This window comes from Vipera ursinii (assembly GCF_947247035.1).
Source record: "Vipera ursinii genome assembly, chromosome: 16".
Classification (NCBI taxonomy): domain Eukaryota; kingdom Metazoa; phylum Chordata; class Lepidosauria; order Squamata; family Viperidae; genus Vipera; species Vipera ursinii.
In genome coordinates, this window is record NC_139529.1 from 1,127,877 (window position 1) to 1,150,435 (window position 22,559).

Consider the following 22,559-nt stretch of genomic DNA (forward strand, 5'->3'; position numbering starts at 1 on the left):
CCTAAAGTGAAAAGGTTTTATAAAACCCAGCTGAAGGCCTAGGACTGGGGCAATGGCGCGTGTGCCCACAGAGAAGCCTCTGTGTGCCACAGATTCGCCCGCACGGCTCTAGCCAATCACAAAGCCAGAGATCGCATAAAAGCCATCAGGCGGAAGGGGGGCAAGTACACACAGCAGTTTTGTAACCTGGCCTGCCGACTGACTGAGTGGCAGAAGACATCTTGATTGGATGTTTCTGAGACGGGCTAAGCGATGAGGTCTACAACACCTGCCTTTCCAGAGGTGCCCCCCCCCCCACACACAACCTCCATGGCTAGTATGTCCTGGCAGAGGAAGTGGAAATCAACCTGGCTTGATCCAGATACCGGCCGAGCCTTGAATATGTGAAGATCCCCCCTGAAAAGAAAGAGGCCCCCAAACTGGGGCCACGTGAGCAGAGCCCACGCTGATGATCCACTGGCTGCTTCAGGTGTGGGAAGGAAGGGCACTGAGCTGCCAGCCCAGAAGGCGACTCAGGGTCCTGCCCCCAAACCAGCAAAACCACCACGGTGAGCCTGTGAAACTATCCTGAAGGGAGTGGAAGTTGTAGAGTTCACCCCCAAAGAGAGCGGGAGAACTCCGACTGACCCAGGGAGCAGGTCTACTCACCGGATTTTCAGTCCACCATAGTGGTTGACTTCACTTTTCATGGAGTGCCTTCATTCTGCTATTTCTTCACTAGGTGCCTCCCTCTTTCTTTCTTTCTTTCTTTCTTTCTTTCTTTCTTTCTTTCTTTCTTTCTTTCTTTCTTTCTTTCTTTCTTCTTCTTTCTTTCTTTCTTTCTTTCTTTCTCTTTCTTTCTTTCTTTCTTTCTTTCTTTCTTTCCCCCCCCCGGGTTTATTTCCTTGCCATTATTTTGTTTTTTGTTTCCATTTTTAAAATTGTTTTCCTTTTTAAATGATCTCACAACTGTAAACCACCCAGAGTTGCTGGGAGTTGGAAGGCACATTCCTTTAATAAATTACTTTTCATAAACTTATTATTTTGATGGGTTTTCTTCATTGGTTAAGCAGCCATGAGACAGAGGAAAAACAGAGAAGACTCACTGCTCAGGGAAGATGGGAGGCATATAAATTTAGTAAATACTACTAATAATAATAATTTAGAGAGCCTGGGCAGTTTTACAGAAAGAATGAAATATCAGAAAGGAAAAAAAGTGCCCTATGGTTCTGCTTTCTAGCCCTCACTTACCTCAACTTTCTGCCGGACGTCCTCTCGGCTGGCCATGAGGAGGTTCAGGGTGCTCTGTGCGTGCTCCATCCGGCTGCAGTACTCGCCATAGATCAAAAGCCTACAAAGAAGCAGAGCGAGAGGGGCCGTTGTGCCTCTTCCCAAGCCCTGCAGCCCTGCAGCCGCCATGCGTCGCTGAGGCCGTCGAGCACGGCGCTGCTCAGGGCAGGAGTCGAGGGCTCAAATATCTTCGCGGACAGGAAGCCCCAGTGGCATCTGCATGGGGTGTGTGTGTGTGTGAGTGCTGTGGGTGCCTATATGACACCGGGGGCTTAACAAGGCAAGCCCCTCTCCCCCCACTTTCTACATGCACTGCAACATCCCACACGTGGCCCAAAGGAGGAGAGTTGGAAGTGCAAGGTTGCAGCACTTTTGTTTCAGTTGTTTCGGCAAGACCGGCCGGCTGCCTGGCAAAGCTGCCGGGTCGTGGGTGCCACCCTATGGCTCTTTCCATCAAGAACTTCATCTCCCTCCTTGCAACTGAACTTGAACTGGGCTCCTGGCCCAGACTGGTTTCCACGTCTTTCGGCCCCTCAAGGCCAAGCCCACTCCAGGTGCTCTTTGGGCTGCTCTGGATCTTTCCTGAAATGCCTCCTCGGACTTAAGGTGGACTTAAGATTCCACGCAGAATAAACAGGAACGACCGTTTCTAAAAATCTGAAATGTGTGTTCCTGCTGCTGCAGCCTCTGCAATGCAGCTGAGATGCATGGCGTGGCCTTTTTCCAAACTTTAGGAATGTCATGTCTTTTCCACAAGTACAATTCTTGTGCTCATTTTCTCCCTGGGAAGTGGATCCCACACGGAATGTTCAAGGCTTCCATTCTACGTGCATGTCTGCAGCTGGCCATAAGACCAACTGAAGGCTCTCGTGGCTCTTAACAGTTTCTACTGAAACAGAAGCAACAGCTGGACACTAAATGAGCAAAGAATAACAGCAGATTGAAAGGACCTTTTTAGCATTGAAGGCGTTCTATTTCTTGAGAGAAAAACTGGAACGTGTGGTTCAGTAAAAACTCTTGGAAAATGGCATCCCTCATTTTCAAAATAGGGTTTCTCCAAGGCAGTTTACGAGAGATGAAGGCATTTCAAATTTTTCTCTCCCTAGCTCTGCCATCTCTATTTAAAAGCCACTTCCTGGCCAAAAAGGAGAGCCCCGTAAATGCACTAGCTAGCATTCAGGCTATTAATTTCCGAATCAAGAACAAATGCTGGCCCATCGAAGTTTAACACTGAGATGTAAACCTCTCACAGTTCCATCACCACATTGGCAGACTGGAGCTTTCTGCTTTGTGTCCCTCGTCCGGGGTCTTCTGGTTTCCTTCAGAACTACAACATGGTGTCATACCTCCATCATACCTCCATCTTGGGAACGGTCTCCCAGGACCCTCGCCACTAGGAGCACCTGGGGCTCACCCCTCCCAGCCCAGATCCCCTCAATTCCCCTCTTACCTTTCTTTAAATTCAAGAAAAACTTTGGCCAAGGTGCTTCCACCAGACATCATGGAGACATCAATGGATCTGAGAAAGTTGAAGTGCACTTTAATAAGGTCCTGAAACAAAGAAAACATTGGGAACATATTTTACATCTGAAACATACTTTAAAAAGAAATTACGGTTTGTCATTACTGACCAGGGTTCAAAAAAACCCAATTTGCTGGGGGAAGCATTCGGAAATACGGCTGGTTCCCAAGGCTTGCTGTAAACCAGAAGCTGCTGGCCTGCAGTGCCCAGAGCCTTGATAGTAAAGCCGAAGAGAACCCCAGGGACGTTACCTCCAGGTTGATGAATATGGCTTCCATGTCTTGTGGAGTCAAGATCAGCCTTAATGGATTCATGTAGTTCTGCAAAAGCAAAGCAGAACATGGTAACTAACACCTTCTGTTTACAAAGTGTGACCTTTGCACTCTCAGAAAGCAACTCCACTCCAAGAGTCAGCCGGGAGCCTGTGCAAATCTTCCCTCCAGAGACAGAGGAGCCCAGAGGCTGACCCAGTTCTGCCCGGGAAGGCTGACCTTTCAGAGAGACCCTCACTCACCTTCTCAATCTCCTCCAACGTCTTGTAGTACTTGGCTTCTGTTTCTTGGATCTCTAACAAGCAGCAGTTCCTCTTGTCATCTTCTGTCATGCCCATTTTCTATAGGAAGCAGCATAAAAAATTGGCGCCCCAACGCTCAGGGCGGGAGGGGCCAACCTTCTGATCAAAGCCTTTTCCTCTAAGGAGCCCAGCTCTGAACTGGCTCTGGGACTGTCCCCACCCTGCCTGCAGACACGGCCCTGGGATGGAGAGAGGGACCTCCACATGGACGTCCAGTGGTCCCCATCTGCATCCCTGGAACACTCGTGGGGGGCTGGCAGTGATGCTGGGCCAGGTATCAAGTTGAAGGATCTCCCTGAACCTTGGGCTGCATCTTCTAAAGCCGCAAGACCCAGCAAGGCAAGGAAGATCTAGACCAGTGATGGCCAACGTTTTAGAGACCGAGTGCCCAAACTGCAACCCCAAACCCATGTATTGTAGTGTGCCGGGTGGGCGTGGCCCATTGGGTGGGCATGGCCAATAGGGTGGGCATGGCTGTGGTGGTCACGGCAGACTGGGTGGGACTAAAAAGTTCCAACTTTGCGAGATCTTTTTTTCCCCGCGAGAAGTGGAAATTGATTGATTGAACCTTTTTTTTTTGCACACGGCGGCGGAGGCCTAAAGTGAAAAGGTTTTATAAAACCCAGCTGAAGGCCTAGGACTGGGATGACGGCTCTGCGTGCCACCTGTGGCACGCGTGCCATAGGTTCGCCACCATGGATCTAGATGAATGAACCTCCAGGAAGCTCACAGAGATCCGTTAGAAGAGAGAGGCTGCTGCCAAATTACTTTCTACTGAAAGATGGATGGATTCCCCAAGACGGAAAGAGGGTTGGACAGCCTGAGGCCAGGCTGGGGAAGGGCTGCTCCCCACCCCCCAAGTCTGGGGCCTGAGAGACCCCACCTGCCTGCTTGACTTCCTGCTGTGTCTGTGGCCTTCAGGACGGGGGAGGCACCTATGAGAAGGCCAACCTATGTTGTCCTCCTCAGCAAGGACCAAAGCTGGACCGTCTGCCTGGGGCTGAACTCTGCAAAGGCACCCAAGACTTGAGGGTGCCACCATGAAACGCCAAGGAGGGCGAGAAAGATCAGCTGAGATCCATCCTCCACTGTCAGGAGGGAGGGGGGAATCAGGTCTTTATTTACCCACCACAGAGCAAGGTGTGCTTTCAGCACCTTCTACCAGAATGGTGATTCTCTCCCCACCGCCCCCCACGCGTGTTATTTCCCAAATTCTTGCAGGCCAGCTGTTGAAAGATGGAGAGGGACCTTGGAGAACAGGCAAATTTATCAATGAACAAAGCAATGCTCCAAGATCTTCAGCAGAGGCCAGAGCTTCTGCTCCTTGCCTTGTCTCTCTGCAGCATATAACCATGATGTCGTGCGAAGGGGGAGAACGGACAGAATAGGGGCCGAGTCCAATTCTGCACATCAGGAATGGTTCTCGGGGCAGCTACCAATAACATCTAGGAGGCGAGTGGAGAAGGATTTCAAACAATCCTTTCAAGAGGGGGAAGGTGACACCCTTGCGCCTGCAGCACCCTTAATTCTTGAGGCAGGAGCTCACTGGATTCGTGGGGCTGCATTAATGTTGGGCACGGAGCTAGCAAGGGGGGCCTTTTCTAGCATCCAAAGACCCGGGAAAGGGAGAAGGACCCCTCTTCACTTACAGTGAGAAACTTACCTGCATATACCTGATCTGAAGCATGTATAGATAACAAGCAAAGTGAAGCATGGTTACGTTTGGCACAACAAACTGCCTGCTTACCTTCCTCTTTTTTCAAAACTAAAAGAAATATCTTTGTGAAATGCAAGAGAATCTCCCTGCTCTCGCTCATTAAGCCGCTTTCCCTGCACACCTCCCAGGAACCGAGTGCTACTCTACCCCTGCCAGCTAGAAGTATCTTGGAGATTCTGCCCCTCTGAGGACCCCCTGCAGCCCTCCTCTGAAGCGGTTGTGGAGAATGAGAATCAAAGACCTGGTTCCCCACCCGCCTTTTCCGTTCCATTCCGCTTTTGGGCCCACCTGCCCTTCAGATGAACGAGAGAGGAAACCCCCCCAGCTGCTCAGAAAGAGAAGCAATCCATCCAGCAGTGACAGGGAGCACCGTCTGAGTTCATCTGACATGGTGGGTCTGTTTCTCCCCCAACTTTCAGTGCACAAATTCCCTACAGTGGCCCGAAGGAGCCGAGAGGCAGCTTTGGCTTTCAATGCTCTCAGCCCTTTCCTGCTGATTCTCATGCTTATTCCAGAGCCCTGAAGACAAGAAACTTCATTCCTGCCCCGTTTTAGATAGTTTTGCAACAAGAGCTTTAGATCTCTTCAATTCTTGGCAGATCTGAGACCCCAGGGGTACGAAACAAACGAATCTTACTCCTCTTGCAAATAATTTGGTTAGCTTAGGCACTGATTGTCCCCGTGTCCTCCACTCCTGGAAGGCAAAGGGACAATGCATCAAGGCAGCAGCCTGTGATCTGCTTCCTGTTTGATGCATTCTTCACAAATTCAGCTTCTTAGGACATTTTTCTCTCTGCCACAGTGATTCCTCCTCTTCGGAGGCGCCTTCAGCAATAACGATTGATCAGAAGATGCGGAGAGGGCACCGAGCTGGAACTCTGATAACCAATGGAGCTCTTGGATGGGGAGTCAAGACTGAAGAAGGTCCAAGGACCACCTCCCCACCCCACCCAGCCCCTCCCAACTTCCAAAGGGGGCCGTCTCCAAAAGGGAGGGGCTGAAGGAATCTGACTCTTCCCTCCTCACCATGGGCTGCTGCACCTCCACCTTGATGATGTCTTCATAGATGTCGTCTCCTTCATCTTCACATGGGACACAATCGTAAATGTCCTCTCCCAAATCATGCTCACTAGAATGAAAGGCAGAGGCTTCAGTGTCTGAGCCAGTGTGTGTGTGTGGGGAGCCCCTTAGCTCCTGGGCTCTGGCCCTGATGGGATCTCAGACAGGAGCTGCTCCAGTCAGGCCCTCAAGGCCTCTGTCCACCTCTGGCTTGGGCTGTGCAACCCCCTTGGCTGAGAGAAAGAGGCTCGTTGCTCCTGGGATTCTCCTGTCCGTTTTCTACAATCCTGAGACTTTAATGCAAACCTGGGACCAAGGCAGCAGGTTCCGTCTTATTCCCCTTTAGGGTTAACATTTAGAAAGTTAGAGTTTCTTATGATGGGAAAGATGTAATTTAAGAATTAATCTGCCTGCTTTTAGCACTGATTACGCCTTGACTAGTTCCTGATCTTTTACTCAGCACTCTTATTGTAGTTTAAACTTATGTTCTTCAGCTATTATGTTTCTGCTGTTTTTCTATGATTTGTCATTAATTTGTCATTAATATTTAATAGATATTAGAGTGATTTTCCTTCCTTGGTGCCGTCTTGATTTATGGCCATTCTCTCACTAGAACAACAAAGAAAGATAACAAACCATTTTTAAATGTGTATCTGTGGCAATGAAAGATTACCAAAATGCAAATCTCAAACGTATCTTTTGGGCAGAAAAAGGGTGTGGCAAAGTCCAGTGGCTGCATGACAAACGGGGTGGTCACCTCAAAGTAATTTGCACTAATTTTTTAAAGGATGGAGGGGTTGACCCCTAATGAATACTGATGCGAAATAAATCTCCCTGAGGTACAGAAGTAGCAGAATCTAAATCTTAAATAAAATCTCACTGATAAATTATGCATATATCCTTTTATATAATGTACCTTTTATAATATTGAAGTTTAGTCTTTCAGATGGACATCACAGCGCAGCCACTAAAAACAGCCCCAGCTGCTGACCAAGCAACGCCCCCCACCCGAGGCCGCTGGTGTCCACTGCTCAGCTCCACTCGCCCGGCAGCTTTTCCAGCCGCCGACCAAGAGGCGAGCTGACCTGGGAAGGGAGGGGCCATGGCAGCCTCTCTGCCCCGCTCTGTGCTGCCCGGGACCGTCAGAGGACACCCCCCCAGGACCTCTGAGGACTGCCACAGAGCCCGAGAGGGCCCCCCCCAGGAGAGGGGCTGATCTCGGTGAGAAAACGCAACCACTTTGCAAAAGGACGCCTGGGGCCAAGTCCCTAACCCGGCTGGGGACACGGCTGGTGCAGCAGCCAGCTTGGCCCGGTCAGTCACTCTCGCAAGGAGACTTACTCCGCCAGTTCTTCCAAACTGCGGTAGACATCATCCTCGTTGTCGGTGGTCTCCTCTGAAGGAAAGGGCCTGGAGGAAAGAGGAGCAGTGAGCCAGTCGCGGGGGAGGGGGGCTTCATTTGGCAGATTGTGTCCCTGACCTATTTGGCTTTCACCCTTGGCGCACTGGCCCCTCCCTGCCTGGACGTAGGCGCTTAATAGGCAGCCAGCCAGCCAACCAAGCCAGGTCCCTGCAAAGAGGCATCCACCCTCCCCTCCCACCCACCCCCCAGAGACGATGGCGCAAGTGCTGAAGATGCCTCCGGATGTGGGTTCCGCTTCCGTCCTGCTCGCGCAAAGACGCACCTTCCTTCCATGCCAATGAGGACAAATAAAGATGTAAAAACGTGCAGATCCTGTTCCAGCTTCCAACAACAAGCAGCTTTTCCCTGCTTCTTTTTTTTATTTAAAGTTTTTTTTATTTTTATTTTTCCCAACTCTCCCCATACATTATCAACAAATATACCATAATAATAATAATAATAATAATAATAATAATAATAATAATAATAATGATGATGATGATGATGATGATGTATGTATTTATACATACACATACATTTTGGTGTTGCTCATCCATTTCCCCTTTCACTGTATCTATACTCCTTCTCTCTCCTCCTCCTCTCAGGCCCCACAGAGAGTAACCCACCCCCCTCTTCAAGGACCAGAAGGCACTGCCACACCTGCTTTGGGCTCCACAGCCCCGTTCTTCAGTCCCTTTCATGCTCCTCAGAGGCAGCCAACCGAGTAGTCCCTTGCCAGGAAGTCTCTGCACTGCTCAGCCTTGCGTGGCGACATTTCTTTTTCCCATTAGGAAGTTTCCATTCCTGCAACTCCCCGAGATTTCTCTGAGCGTGTCTGCCTCCTATTTCTCAGTGGCCTCACTCAGACTCTGCCTACGCTCACAATTCACTGCTAGAAGTGAATCTATGCCAAGGCTTGCAAAGTTGAGCTGCCCCAAAAGCCGACAAGCCCTTAGAAGGGAGCAAAGGTGAGCAGGAAACTCTGGGTGCCTCGTGGGGATCTGCAGACCAGAGATCCCGAACAGAGCAGCAGAGAGGAACCACGTAATGAAATGGGAGCTGTGGGTTAAGGAAGTCATAGGTCACCCAGGAATTGAGGCATACAATGGAAAGTTGATTTTGTAACATCTGTCTAAATGAAATGCATTAACTGAATTATTAATAATGACATATTAATGGTTTTGTTATCCCAAATCCTGATCCATGCAGGAATGGGCTGTAATTTTCCATGGTGGTCCAGCATGGGTTGGGTCATAAATGTTTTTTTGTCTCCTATATAGGGCTGAGAGGAGGGGGGCGGACCAAAATCACCAAAACCACCCTTGGTCTCTCTGCTTCTGACTCCAGCAACTTCATGATTTTCATTCAATGGTTACACATTTTGAAGGAGATATTTGCAATCCTCAAATAAGCCTCTGCTTAAAGCAAAGTATTAATTTATCTATTGCAAAGAAAAGTAGCTTTTTATTAAAAAGGACTCTGGAAGTGGAGTGAGAGGTCGGTGTGTTTTACCTGATGCCCTTGTTCTGAGCGATGCTGTGGTGAGAAAGTCTGGAAACGGCCGAGATGACCTGATTGAAAAAAGAAAAAGAGAAAGTTCATGGTCAGAATTTACCACCTGCTCTTTATCAAGAGGCGCCTCAGGTGAGGCCTGGAATGCTTTGTTTCACCCATGAAGGACGTGACCAGCGTCCCTTGCTTGGACAGCCTTCTGGCCTGAGGCTGCTCCTGCCAACAGTGCTGTGGCTTTCATGCCAAGAACAGGGCCTGGGCCTGTGAGGTGTTCTCACAATGAATCGTTAAAGGTGCTTCCAAGCAAAGGCATCATGCAGAGATGCAATCATATTATCTTTATTCATGATAGATCAAAGAGAAAGAAATACTTGGCATGAAAGCATTCATGCCTGCATGTAAGAGAGAAATAAAATAAAACAAGCTAAGCCCCTCGTGCAGAGGTATTTATGGGGGGTCTTGGCCCCTCCTTGACCATAAAACACTCTCACCAATGGGGCTGTGGGTCCGAGACCCTTGGCTCATCAGTGGAAGCAAAGAAGCCTCTTTGCCTCCATCTGATGACCCTTTTGGGGAACTGCCAATGGCTGGCACTAAACATCTAACAGGGCCCACAAACACCCGGCAGATATCTGGCTAAAAAGTGGCACTGAACGTGGACTACAATCCCCATCATTAGCATCACCCAGAGAACCACGGCTTGCCTCACCAAGCTGTTGTGTGTCCCACAGCAGGATGACCCTGATCCTGGGCGGCGGACGGGGGGGGGACACCTTGTTTCCTTTAAGGAAATCCAACTGTCCCTACTTCAATGGGGGCACAACTCTCACTGGCTCCAGCCCCCTCCCCAGGTGAAAGGGGGAGTTGCTGGGAGAGGTTCAAGCAGAGGGATGGATGAGATGGGCAGAAGGAATGATTGCGGACACTGAGGCCAAAAATAATGTGGCGGGGAGGAGAGAGCAGGCATATTGTTAAAGCGTCGGAGGGGAGAATCTGTATCTCCAAACCTGGTTTCTCTCTCAAGAGTTTCCATCCATCCTAAAAGCCTTTTTCTGAGAGACATTTATGAGAAGGAAGGAAGGAAGGAAGGAAGGAAGGAAGGAAGGAAGGAAGGAAGGAAGGAAGGAAGGAAGGAAGGGATTTCAAAGCTCGGCGGCCTCCATGGAGGAAGTGCCGGGGAGCTTTCCCCCTCCCCACACGCAGGAGGCTGATCTGCATTTGGCACCCGGCCACAGAAGCCACTGCCTGCCTGGCAGCTTCTCAGGGCAGCTGGAGGCCTGGCCATGCATGGCTGACAAAGCTCAGCGCACAGCAGCTTCCAGCAAGGCTCACTGAGTTGATAGAGCCAGAAAAGCATGTGAGAATGTCAAGTACGCATGAAATAGTTCAAGGCTGTGGCTTGGCCTGAGGAGGACCCTGGTGGAGCCCCATTCAGAGCCGAAGAGCAGCTCCCGTTGGGGGGGTCACCACCTCTGAGCCATCCAGTCAAGGAAAGCGCTTCATACACAGAGCATAGTGAAAACTGCATTTTTGCTCTCGTCCTTTTCAAATGACCTAGCAAGTTCCAGAAAGAAAAGGAAGGCTCTCTTGGGCCCTGAGACCTTCAAGTGACCTGCTTCTCCTGGGCTCCACTGGGCCTTCTGTCCACTGGCCAAACCCTTACGTGCATTGCCCATCCCAGTTCTTCTCCAGCCAAGTTCTTCCTCTAGTGGCTTCTCCAGGAGGATCCCTACAATCGGAATCCCACCTCTGGGGTTTGAGGTGAGAGGAGATCCGGGACACGTGGAAGGAAGGATTTCATACACCCTCCAATGTTTGAAGGGCATCCTTGAGAGCAAAGGATTTATCAGTGGCCCCCAGAAATGGGTGCAAGAGGAGCCAGGGTCCTTTGCCCAGCTACCTCTCAGGATAGCCTCGTTGGCTGTCTTGAGAATCCACTACTGGGAAGGAAAACTGGTGGGGACCTTGCTCCCTTCACCTTTTGTTACTTGGGACTCTAACTGTGGGGCATCTGGGTGGCCTCTGCAGGCACCCATTTCACTTTCCTCTGCAGCCTCTTCCCATTTCACTTTCCTCCCCAAACAGATTTTTCAAGAGGGGTGGATTTCTCTGATGGGAGACTTTTGGGTCAGAAGGCGTCTCCGGAATATTATTGGTACATTAATAAAATGGCTGCGTTGATGCAGGCAGAGGTGGTCAGAGGGGGCAAAGAACCCCTGAGTCTGTAGGGATTGTAGGACAGTCTGTAGAGGTGGGCAAGGCAGATGGAAAAAATGACGTCCTAGGAATAAGGGAAATGTACTGGATAGCACTACCGATCTGATACAATAAAGGAAAGAATATAGAAATAACAGTCACACAATCGATGAGAGCCAATTTAGTCTAATGGTTAAGGCACCAAGCTAGAAACCAGGAGACTGTGAATTCTAGTCCTGCCTTGGCATGAAAGCTGGTGACTTTGGGCCAGCTGTTGTCTCTCAGTCCAGAATGTCAGAGTCAGCCAACAAAGAAGTCAGTCAATTTCTAACGCAGCCAATAAATCAACATTTGTGTCAGAATCCATTTATATCACATTTCATAAATGTATAGGTAGAACAATGTGCTTATTCTGGGGATTCTGCCATCTCTCTGAGGGGGGGGGGGAGAGGATGGTTACTTAAAGCGATCTTCAAACAACAGGGAACGTTTGAACTGGGGGAGGGAGGGGGAGAGACAGATCTGGATTGCATCTTCATTTACAACTAAAAAGGAAAGCAATAACCATAAAACCAAGGAGAGTTCCCTTTCCCATGGAAGGGCCTGACACCTAAGCAAATGATGAGAGCCTGACCAAATGGATGAGGGGAAGGGCTGAAATGGGAATGCTTTATATAGGATTGAAATGTAACTTTGTTAGATTCCGTCTTATATTGCCACAATCGATTCCCTCCTAGTAAACATTTTCCTTTTGGACTAAACTTGCATCCAAGAGTTCTTATTTCCTAAGATGTGGATTGAGGTGGGTCCTGACAATTTGGTTGATCCGGAAAAAAAAAAGCTGAGACTGAACTTGTGGAAAAACAGTAGGAAGAAAAAAAATCATAAGGGAGTATAATGTAAGAAAATAATCAGTATGAAAAAAATGCATAAATGGGATCACATCATGATGTCACAATGCCCTGTGTAGCATCTCAAGGAGACAGTTCCTGGGCATCACCTGCAGGTATGTTAGAATGCATTGTCAGAAATCAAATATATTTTTACTGACATAAATGTTAGGAATCATATGTGGGGGATGAAGACAAACTCGTGAGCCTGGTTCTACCTTCCTTTGGTTCTTCTAGGTTCTAGCCACGATCCTGAGATAGCCGACATAAGATGCAGATTCAGACACCAAACAGAAAGACTGGAACCAATAAGAACAAGCTGAAGGATAATCCAAGAATGACCACAGAAGGAAAATCAAACCAGTGGATAAATGATACGTATGAAAGCCAGAAAATGGTTAGTGAATCAGTGGTACAAGTTCCCAGAAGAAAAAACTCAAACTGAAATCAATGCAAGACAAAATTTTAGAGCTAGTAGAAAAATGCTGTCAATGAAAAACAAAAAAAAGCGAAACTTTAAAATATAGAACAATCAAAGAATGCTGGGAATTCACAGCATCTCTGCAGAATTATTAAAACTAATGGACAAAGCTGGCATTGAACAAACATTGTCCAATATAATATATAATGCAAGGATTATTCCAAGGGTTGGGCTGACATCAATGTTTATTACCTCATCTAAAACTAAAGCAAAAAGTGCCCTGAATAGGTTCCAGTAAATCTTAAAATAGTACCCCAAAGACAGCTCAGAAGAGTGGAGCTGTTTTGAATCTAATTTGGATTCATATGTTAGAGTTGCTTTTTTTCATAGACCAAATCCGAGGGCAATTGAGTTGAGGGAGGTGGATATTTATGCAAGTTTAGGAAAAGCATTTGATCCAGAAAGCTTTGCAAGGTGCTCTATACTGCAAACCACTGAGCTGGGGGACAGAGACGTATCATGTTTATGAATTTCTGCTGAAGCAAACAGCAGCTGTTAAAGGAGGAGGAAAAACAACAAAATCATTTCTAATATTATGATGAATGCAACAAGGCTGTGATTTCACAATGATATATATTCTGAAACCATTACAAAACTTTTTCAAAATATAAGGAAACTTCTTTGCTGCCAAGTTTCATTGGGACTTCACTGGTGGATCCTTTGCTCTTACGTCTTGCCAGATCTTTGCAAGGAGCAGAAGAGCAGACAGACAAAGGCCCCAGTGACAATCAGGAGACCAGAAGGCTTTGAAACGCAGATTTACACAGGATGACTTAAGAATACCATGGGCTGACTGTGCAGAAAATGGCACTGCCTTTCAAGGAACAGGCATTTCAAGAAAATGAAATTGGGAAATTAGGGTAAGTTGTAAGTAATGAGAAATATTAAGTACTTCAATGACTTACGTAAAGAAAAGTCCAAGGGCAACAGTGCTAGAAGGAGACCTATATCTTGGCTGAAAAATACATAGATGCTGGCAAATATACAATGGGAGGAGGAGGAGGAGGAGGAGGAGGAGGAGGAGGAGGAGGAGGAGGAGGAGGAGGAAGAAGATGATACCCAGGGCACCACCACCCAGGCACAACATGTTGTTGTTAGCTGCGAAGTCGTGTCCGACCCATCGCGACCCTATGGACAACATTCCTCCAGGCCTTCCTGTCCTCTACCATCTTCTGGAGTCCATTGAAGCTCACGCCTACTGCTTCAGTGACTCCATCCAGCCACCTCATTCTCTGTCGTCCCCTTCTTCTCTTGCCCTCAATCTTTCCCAGCATTAGGCTCTTCTCCAGGGAGTCCTTCCTTCTCATTAGGTGGCCAAGGGATTTGAGTTTGAGCTTCAGGATCTGGCCTTCTAAAGAGCAGTCAGGGTTGATCTCCTCTAGGACTGACCGGTTTGATCACCTTGCAGTCCAAGGAACTCGCAGGAGTCTTCTCCAGCACCATAGTTCAAAGGCTTCAATTCTTTGGCACTCAGACTTCCGGTGGCGGCGCGGCGCCGAAGACAGCCGTTTCGGGCTGCCCGCTTCGCAGCTGTGTTTTTCCACCGAAAACAGCGCCGATCAGCTGTTTAGGTGGATTTGAAGCCCCCTCCTCGGGAGAAGAGGAGGGGGTGAGGCCCCAGGTAGGGGTTGAGCTCTCCGGGGCCGCCTGAGCTGAAAGCTTGGGCGGCTGAAGGATTGAGCCCCCCCGAAGCCTGGGTTGCTCCAAGCTGCTCAGCGTCTCTGCTCCGGGATTTTTGGAGCAGAGCCAGGCGTTAGCGACCACCCCTGCCAGAAGGAAAGACTTTGGAGTAATAAGGAGCAGGCAGAGCAGTACAGGAGGTCAAGGCGAAGTGGATTTTTATTTTTACTCCCTAGCTCAATGGACTTTATAGCTTTAAAGTGAAAGTACGCAACAAGTGAAAGTGGGGAAAGATGGCGGCTAAATCTTCCTCTAAAGTTCTTTGGAGTGCGGGAACTTCCCCAGTGCAACAGACATCGTTGCAAGCTTTGCTTCCTCCTGCACCTCCTGTGGCATTGACGCTTAAGGACTTACAAGATGCCTTTGCAAAGCAATCCCAGGTAATGTCAGAAATGATGGATGATAAGATGGCAAAGCTGGAGGAGAAACTGGAGAAACTGGAGGAGAGGATGGAAGAGAAGTTTAATGTAATGAGGGTAGACATTTTGTCTACAGTTGAAAGCGTGGCTGAATGTGTGCAACGTTTGGATGAAAAAGTGGAGGATCTTAGTCAAAAGAACTCTATATTAGAAGTAAAGGTACTGGAGAATGAAAATTTAAGGGATAAAATGGACGAAGTATTGAGTCTTGTCCAGTACCATCAGATGCAGTATGCTATTAGAATCAGGGGCTTAAAAGAGAATCCTAAAGAAGACTTAAAGCAGCTGATTTCTGAGGCTTTGGAAGCAGTATTGGGCCAGCCAGCATCTGAAATAGAGGGATGCATGGATAAAATTTTTCGTGTAAACTCATGGATTGCAAGGCAGAGGAAGCTACCTAGAGATGTGGTGGTCTATTTTACAAAGAGAGCAACTAGAGATGAAGTTATTCAAGCTGCTTATGATACTAAAGTTGTGGTTGCTGAGCAAGAAGTCCTGGTTCTAAAAGATATTCCTCCAAAGATTTTAAGGAGAAGGAAAGATTTTGCATTTCTTGTACAGGAACTTAAGCAACGTGATATTAAGTTCAGATGGGAGATTCCAGTCGGATTGGTGGTGATGCACGAAGGTAAAAGATATCGTCTGGTTACTGTGACTCAGGCGCGTGATTTCTACAGCAATGTTTTAAAAGCAACCCCTCTATCACTCCTGGAAGCTGCAAAGGGATTTGGAGAGGGAAAACCTCAAGAGGCTGAAGGTGGACAGACAGAGGAGAATGGTGCTGGAGGGGATCAAACTATAGCTTCATCGGCGGCTGCTGGAGAGCAGAGGTTGACCCGTGCTGCTTTAAGACGAGCAAGACAAGTACAAGAGCAAGACCAGCAGAAGTTTATGGAACTCTCAAAGCGTACTTACAGTGAAGCTGTGGGAGGAGCGCGGCCCAAAGAAGTTACAGGGGCCATTGAAGATGTGCTCCAAAAGCTTCGGGGCGCCAAGCATGGGGACTAAATTTCTAACCTGGAATGTTAATGGATTAAACTCACCACAGAAGAGAAAGAAAGTTTTTCAATATTTAAAACAATTTAAGATTGATGTTATATGTTTGCAAGAAACGCATATTAGGGTTATGGACCAAAAGTATTTATCAAACTCAAGGTTGGGCACGCAATTTGTTGCCTCTGCGATGAATAAGAAAAATGGAGTGGTTGTCTACGTTAAAAGTACTCTAACAGCGGAACTAATTGAAGCAGATAAGCAAGGAAGATATGTTATGATAGATTTGCTGTTAGAAGGTAAAAAAACGCTTCTAGTTGGACTGTATGCTCCTAATCAACAACAAGCTGATTTTTTTAGTTTACTTCATACAAAGCTTACTCAATTGGATTATAAATCGTTTATTTTTATGGGGGACTGGAATGGTGTTTTGGACGTGCAGATGGATAAGGCTGGTTCTTTTAAGCGTGTTCCGAGTCATGCCAGATTGCCTAAATCTTTTTTTGAAATGAAGGACGATTTGGAACTGCGAGATATCTGGCGTGACACACACCTACATGAAAAGGATTATACTTTTTTTTCTGACAGACATCAATCTTTTTCCAGGATTGATTTTATTTTGTTGACTAATGATTTTTTTTCCTAGGATTAAGAAGGTAAAGATCTGTGCAAGAACTATTTCTGACCATAGTCCAGTTTGGTTAGAGATCAATAAGGACAATAGGGATAGGCGCTCGTGGCGTGTAAATGAGAATTTGTTTAGAAATCAGAGAAATGTGGAAGAATGTAAACAGCAAATGAAGGATTTTTTTGAAATTAATATGAATAAGGATACCTCTATGGACATGGTTTGGGATGCTAGCAAGGCCTACATGAGAGGGGTGTTGATATATATGAATAATAAATACAGACGTACTTTGGAAGCCAGAAGGAAAGAATTGGAGAATGAAATTAGGGAAAAAGAAAAGGCCTTAATTTTGAATCCATTGGATGTGAAGACTAAGGAGGTTATTAAGCTATTAAGAGGACAATTTGATAAATTGATGGCTGATCAAGTGGCAACCAATTTGAGGTTTGCCAGGCATAATACTTTTTGCAATGCTAGTAAGCCAGGTAGATGGTAGCTTACAGACTAAGGAAAAAGCAAAGGGCTTCTAATATAGACAAAATTGAACATAAGGGAAAGGTTGTGTTTCAACAGGATCTTATTAAGGAAGCCTTTGTGGATTTTTATTCTAAATTATATGCTAAGGAGAAGATTAATGAAAAAGACATTGATGTATATTTGGAGAACGCTAGCATCCCGGTTCTTACGCAAGCACAAAAAGAGGAGATTAACCAATTGATAACAGAAGAAGAAATTCTTATAGCAATTAAGGAATTGAAAGTGGATAAAGCGCCAGGTATGGATGGTTTGACTGCGGCTTACTACAAAAATTTACAATTGGAGTTGATAAAGCCGTTAAAGGAACTGTTCCAGACAATTCAGAGAGGGGGAAAGGTGCCTCCGTCTTGGAGAACTGCTTTTATCTCTTTGATTCCGAAGGAAGATCAAGATGTTACTCAAGTAAAAAACTATAGACCGATATCACTTTTAAATACAGATTACAAGATATTTGCTAAGGTGATGGCTAACAGATTGATGAGGATTCTGCATGGGGATCAAACTGGGTTTATTAGTGGTAGGCAAATGAAAAATAATGTGAGGCATATAGTTGATGTGATAGAGTTTTTGGAAAGGAACAACCAAATCCCTGCGGCGCTAATCTTTTTAGATGCTGAAAAAGCTTTTGATCAATTGAATTGGCAATTTTTGATGAAAGTTTTAGATAAAATGAATTTTGGGGATAAATTTTTGCAACCAATTAGGGCATTATATCAAAAACAAACTGCCCAAATAATAGTTAACAATAGTTTGACTGAAGCATGTAATATTGAGAAGGGCACAAGGCAAGGGTGTCCGTTATCGCCTTTATTATTTGTGTTAACATTGGAGATATTACTGGTAAAAATACGGAATTCAGAAAGAATTAAGGGTATACAAATTAGAGATCAGGATTATAGATTGAGAGCGTTCGCAGATGATCTGGTTGTTACGGTGACCCAGCCGGAGAACTCTGTTGTGGACCTGATGGAGATAATAATGCGATATGGGAAGGTTTCTGGATTTAAAGTTAATGCACAAAAAACTAAAATTTTGGCCAAAAATATGACAGTATCGCAAAAGGCTCTTTTAGAAGGATTAACTGGATTTGAGATTGCTAAAAGGGTCAAATATTTGGGGGTGTTTTTGTCACCCTCTAATACAATAAAAATAACTATGAAAAATTATGGGGAAAATTCAAAAAGAAATATAGAGTTGGGAAAAATTGCAATTGTCTTTGTTGGGAAGAATTGCAGCAGTGAAAATGAATGTCCTGCCTAAATTTTTATTCTTATTTCAAATGATACCGGTTCTTAAGAAAGATTCTAATTTGGAAGAATGGCAACGGGGTATCAATAAATTTGTTTGGACAGGGAAAAGGCCATGAGTTAAACTTAAGATTATGCGGGATACTCGTGAAAGAGGTGGTCTCAAAATGCCCAATCTTAAATTATATTATGAAGCTGCTGCGTTAGCAGGAATAAGTGATTGGATTAATTTGACACAAGAGAGATTATTAAATCTTGAGGGCCACGACTTGTTATTTGGCTGGCATGCATATTTGTTGTATGATAAGAAGGTAGATAATGTGTTTAAAGTGCATATTTTAAGACAGGCATTGTTGAGAGTTTGGAAGAAGTATACACATAAGTTAGACTGTAAGATGCCATTGTGGGCAATTCCAAAACACGCAATAGAAAACATAAATGTTGGTTTTAAACATGATGTGACTACGTATAAGGAGATTTTAAGCTTGGAAAGAAGTGTATGGTGTTTAAAATCGTACAACCTCTTGCGAGATGAGAAGATTGTTCAAACTTGGTTTCAATATACTCAGTTACGGGCCAGGTGGAAAGAAGATCAGAAAACTGGTTTTGCAATGACTGATGAAAATTTGATAAAGCAAATTAGAAATCAGGGTCCAGCACATATCAAACAGATATATCTTGCATTGATAGAAATTGACTCAGAAACAGAACTTGTTAAAGATTGTATGATAAAATGGGCCCAGAACATCCAAGAAGTTATTACAATGGACACGTGGGAAAAGATCTGGGTGAAGAACGTAAAATTTACACAAGCTCAAAACCTAAGAGAGAACTTTTATAAAATGTTTTATAGATGGCATTTAGATCCTAAAAAGCTTGCAAGTATGTATCCGAATTATCAGCCAAAATGCTGGAGGTGTGGTGGCGAAGATGCAACATATTTTCACATATGGTGGACCTGTAAAAAGGTTAAGGCTTTTTGGATAAAAATTTGGTGGAATATGCAGAAGATCTTCAAGCAAAGGATAAAGTTTTGTCCGCAATTCTTTTTGTTGGGTATAATTACAGATGTTACTGTTGTGGACACTAAGTTGATGTTGAATTTAATTACAGCAGCAAGACTTTTAATAGGTCAATATTGGAAGAAGGAGGAACTGCCGACTATAGAAGAATGGACTTTAAAGGTTTCTGACCTGGCGGAAATGGCAAAGATCTCGGCTTATTTGAAAGATCATTCGCAAGAACGTTATATTATGGAGTGGAAAAAGTGGATTGAATATATCCAGAACAAATATGGGACTAAAAAGTTTCATTTAGCATTTGTATAAGTCTTCCTTTCTATTTTCTTTTTTTTATATGAAATATTAGTATTGCTTGTAGTTATCTTATATGAGCTAGAGAGCGATAGATTTAAGAATTTATTGTTGGTAGCATATGGATGTTTATGATTGTTCTTTGTTTTTATACCCTGTATTTAGCTCTGGGAAGTCGGGGGGGGGGAGGGGGGAAGGGGGGGAGGGGTAGGGAGGGATAGGTAGGGGTGGGGGAGGGGGGATTGTTAAAGATAAAATGTATTTTAAAACTTTTCAATAAAAAAAAATTCTTTGGCACTCAGCCTTTTTTATGGTCCAGCTTTCACTGCCATACATTGCAACTATACGCAACCTTGACTATACGCACTTTTGTTGACAGGGTGATGTCTCTGCTTTTTAGTGTGCTGTCTAGATTTGCCATGGCTTTCCTCCCGAGGAGCAAGTGTCTTTTAATTTCTTGGCTACAGTCCCCATCTACAGTGATCTTGGAGCCCAGGAAAATAAAATCTGTCACTACCTCCATTTCTTCCCCATCTATTTGCCAGGAATTGAGAGGGCCAAATGCCATGATCTTGGTTTTCTTAATGTTTAGTTTCAACCCAAGTTTTGCACACTCCTTCTTCACTCGCAACAAGAGGCTCTTTAGTTCTTCTTCACTTTCTGCCATTAGAGTGGTATCATCTGCATATCTTAGGTTGTTGATGTTTCTTCCGGCAATCTTAATTCCAACTTTTGATTCATCTAGCCCTGCCTTTCTCATGATGTGCTCTGCATATAAGTTAAATAGGCAGGGCGACAGTATACAGGCTTGCCGGACTCCTTTCCCAATTTTGAACCAATCAGTGGTTCCGTGTCCAGTTCTCACTGTTGCTTCTTGGCCTGCATATAGGTCTCTCAAGAGACAAATAAGATGGTCTGGTACGCCCATCTCTTTAAGAACTTGCCACAGTTTGTTATGATCCACACAATCAAAGGCTTTAGCATAGTCAATGAAGCAGAAGTAGATGTTTTTCTGGAACTCTCTAGCTTTTTCCATGATCCAGTGTATGTTGGCAATTTGATCTCTAGTTCCTCTGCCTCTTCGAAATCCTGCCTGTACTTCTGGTAGTTCTCGATCCACATACTGCTGGAGTCTAGCTTGTAGGATTTTAAGCATAACTTTACTAGCATGAGAAATGAGTGCAATGGTGCGATAGTTTGAACATTCTATTAATAATTGCTTTACCTTTATTTCTTTAAAGTGATACTGAGAAAGGATGTGTTTCTGGTTTCTATTTTCCAAGTAGTCAGATTATCTGACTTGCGCCCTTGTCAAATAAAGAGTGCTTGGAAGCCCTAAGCCAACTACTGAGAGACAATCAATTCCCCCCTCCCTCGACAGCCAGGCTGTTGCATCAACAGGAAAACAACGCTGTTGGTCATGGATGGCTGTCAGGACTCACTTCAAACCCACATCTTAAGAAAGCAGAACTCTTGGAAGTGAATTCTTCCAACAGGAACTTTTACTAAGAGTAGTTGATAGCAGGCATAATAGACAGGATCTGAGACTTCCCACGCAGAACGTTAGGTTAAGGTATCCCCAAGCAAGACCCCACCCCATAGTCCGCCCGGCCAGTGTGGGACGACCAATCCCCAGGTTAACACCATCTTGGGAAAAGGGGAGATAACATCAGTCCATCTCCAGATCACACAGTGATGGTTGACGGCTCTTCACACCTTCCTCTGGGAGCATAGAAATAAACCAGGCACCTAGGTTACATTCTTTATTCCTTCTCTTGTTCTTACTGACAGTTTAGGGAGATAAGTTCAGAGAGAGATATAGTGCAGGGGAGCAAGATGTTACATTGTAGCGGATAGAGGAAGCAAAGGCAATAAACAAAAGCAAAAGGTTACATTGTAGCAGATAGAGGAAGCAAAGGCAATAAACAAAAGCAAAAGGTTACATTGTAGCGGATAGAGGAAGCAGAGGCAATTAAACCACCCACCCCACCCCCGGCACATCCCCCCTCCCCCTTGGAAAGGTTTGATTTTGGGTCAGAGGGAATAGATAGAAATGAAATAAGAATGGGTTCTGACAATGGTGCTGGGCACCTGGCCTGGTCCTGCTTATGACCAGGGACCTTGTGTGAGCCAGGAAGGAGGGCCCTTTGAAGGCTGGGGCTGTGGGGCAGCTAGGAAGGCAATCTGAACTGAAGGAGCCGGGGAAGATGAGCTGAAGGTGCCCTAACCCACCTGGGTTATTCCTTTGCAATTCTGGGCCTCCCACAAGGATACAGGTGCTTCCTTCACTTCTAGGCAAAGCAACAAGCTACAAAATCTCTCCTATGACATTGTATCATTAAATTATTAGTATTCGTTGAATGAATAATAGGACATCCTTTGCACAGTCTAAACAATCTTCCAGAAGAGCTTCCTATAGATGGAAGCTTGTTCGAAAGACAGAAAAAAACAGGCTCTTTGGGCAGCTGCATAATTCATGGAGACAAGTCCTTCTAACCTTGCCTATCAATGTACTTGCAACCATAAAAGCATCTCACCACCTTGTTAGTTTGCAAACTACTGGTACGTCTTCACAAATCCCTAAGTCTCCTCCACAACAGAGTCAATAGGTGAAACCGCCAAAAGGAAGCCATACACAACCCGAGGCTGCCTTTGGAGCAGCCTTCTCCGCTTAGATAACCAACCATCTCTTCCGAAAAGGATGTGCAAAGGTAGCCATTGTGCTAAGCAGACGTCCAGAACAAGCAGCTCCATCTTCTTCCTTTGCTGCCCCCCTTCTTCTTCCTGCATGGGGCAACCCCGGGGGTCCCCACCAGCTGCAGATGTTCTGCAGAGTCTGGGGGTGGGGGTGTGATGCTGCTGCATAGCTCATTCTCAGGCTGATCAAGATTTACAAGTCTCGATATACTTCACCAAGGAAGAAAAAAGGAGGGTCCACAGAACAGATTTTGGGTTTATACTGACTTGCAGATTGGAAATAGTTCATCTGCTGGAATTCCTGTGACCCCCCTTGCCTTTCTCCCCCATAAATCTTGCTAAAAACATACTCTGTGAGAGCCATGGTTTTAGGCAGACCCCGAGAGCCTGGCAAAGAGATGAACCTGGCAGGGCAGGGCTATT

General features: G+C 45.6%; 1 protein-coding gene across 5 annotated transcripts in view; it reads right to left on the reverse strand.

Moving 5' to 3' along the window:
* The window catches only part of VAV2 (vav guanine nucleotide exchange factor 2), a 108,709-nt gene that overhangs the window by 26,660 nt on the left and 59,490 nt on the right, over window positions 1-22,559 (reverse strand). For all 5 annotated transcript variants that reach the window (XM_083375292.1, XM_083375291.1, XM_083375295.1 and 2 more), the window contains exons 3-9: window positions 9,056-9,114; window positions 7,483-7,551; window positions 6,109-6,211; window positions 3,306-3,404; window positions 3,043-3,111; window positions 2,720-2,820; window positions 1,231-1,330 (exon numbers count right to left, since the gene is read on the reverse strand). In XM_083375292.1, coding sequence (XP_083231418.1) covers window positions 1,231-1,330; window positions 2,720-2,820; window positions 3,043-3,111; window positions 3,306-3,404; window positions 6,109-6,211; window positions 7,483-7,551; window positions 9,056-9,114 — 600 coding nt within the window. The remainder of the gene's footprint in view (window positions 1-1,230; window positions 1,331-2,719; window positions 2,821-3,042; window positions 3,112-3,305; window positions 3,405-6,108; window positions 6,212-7,482; window positions 7,552-9,055; window positions 9,115-22,559) is intronic.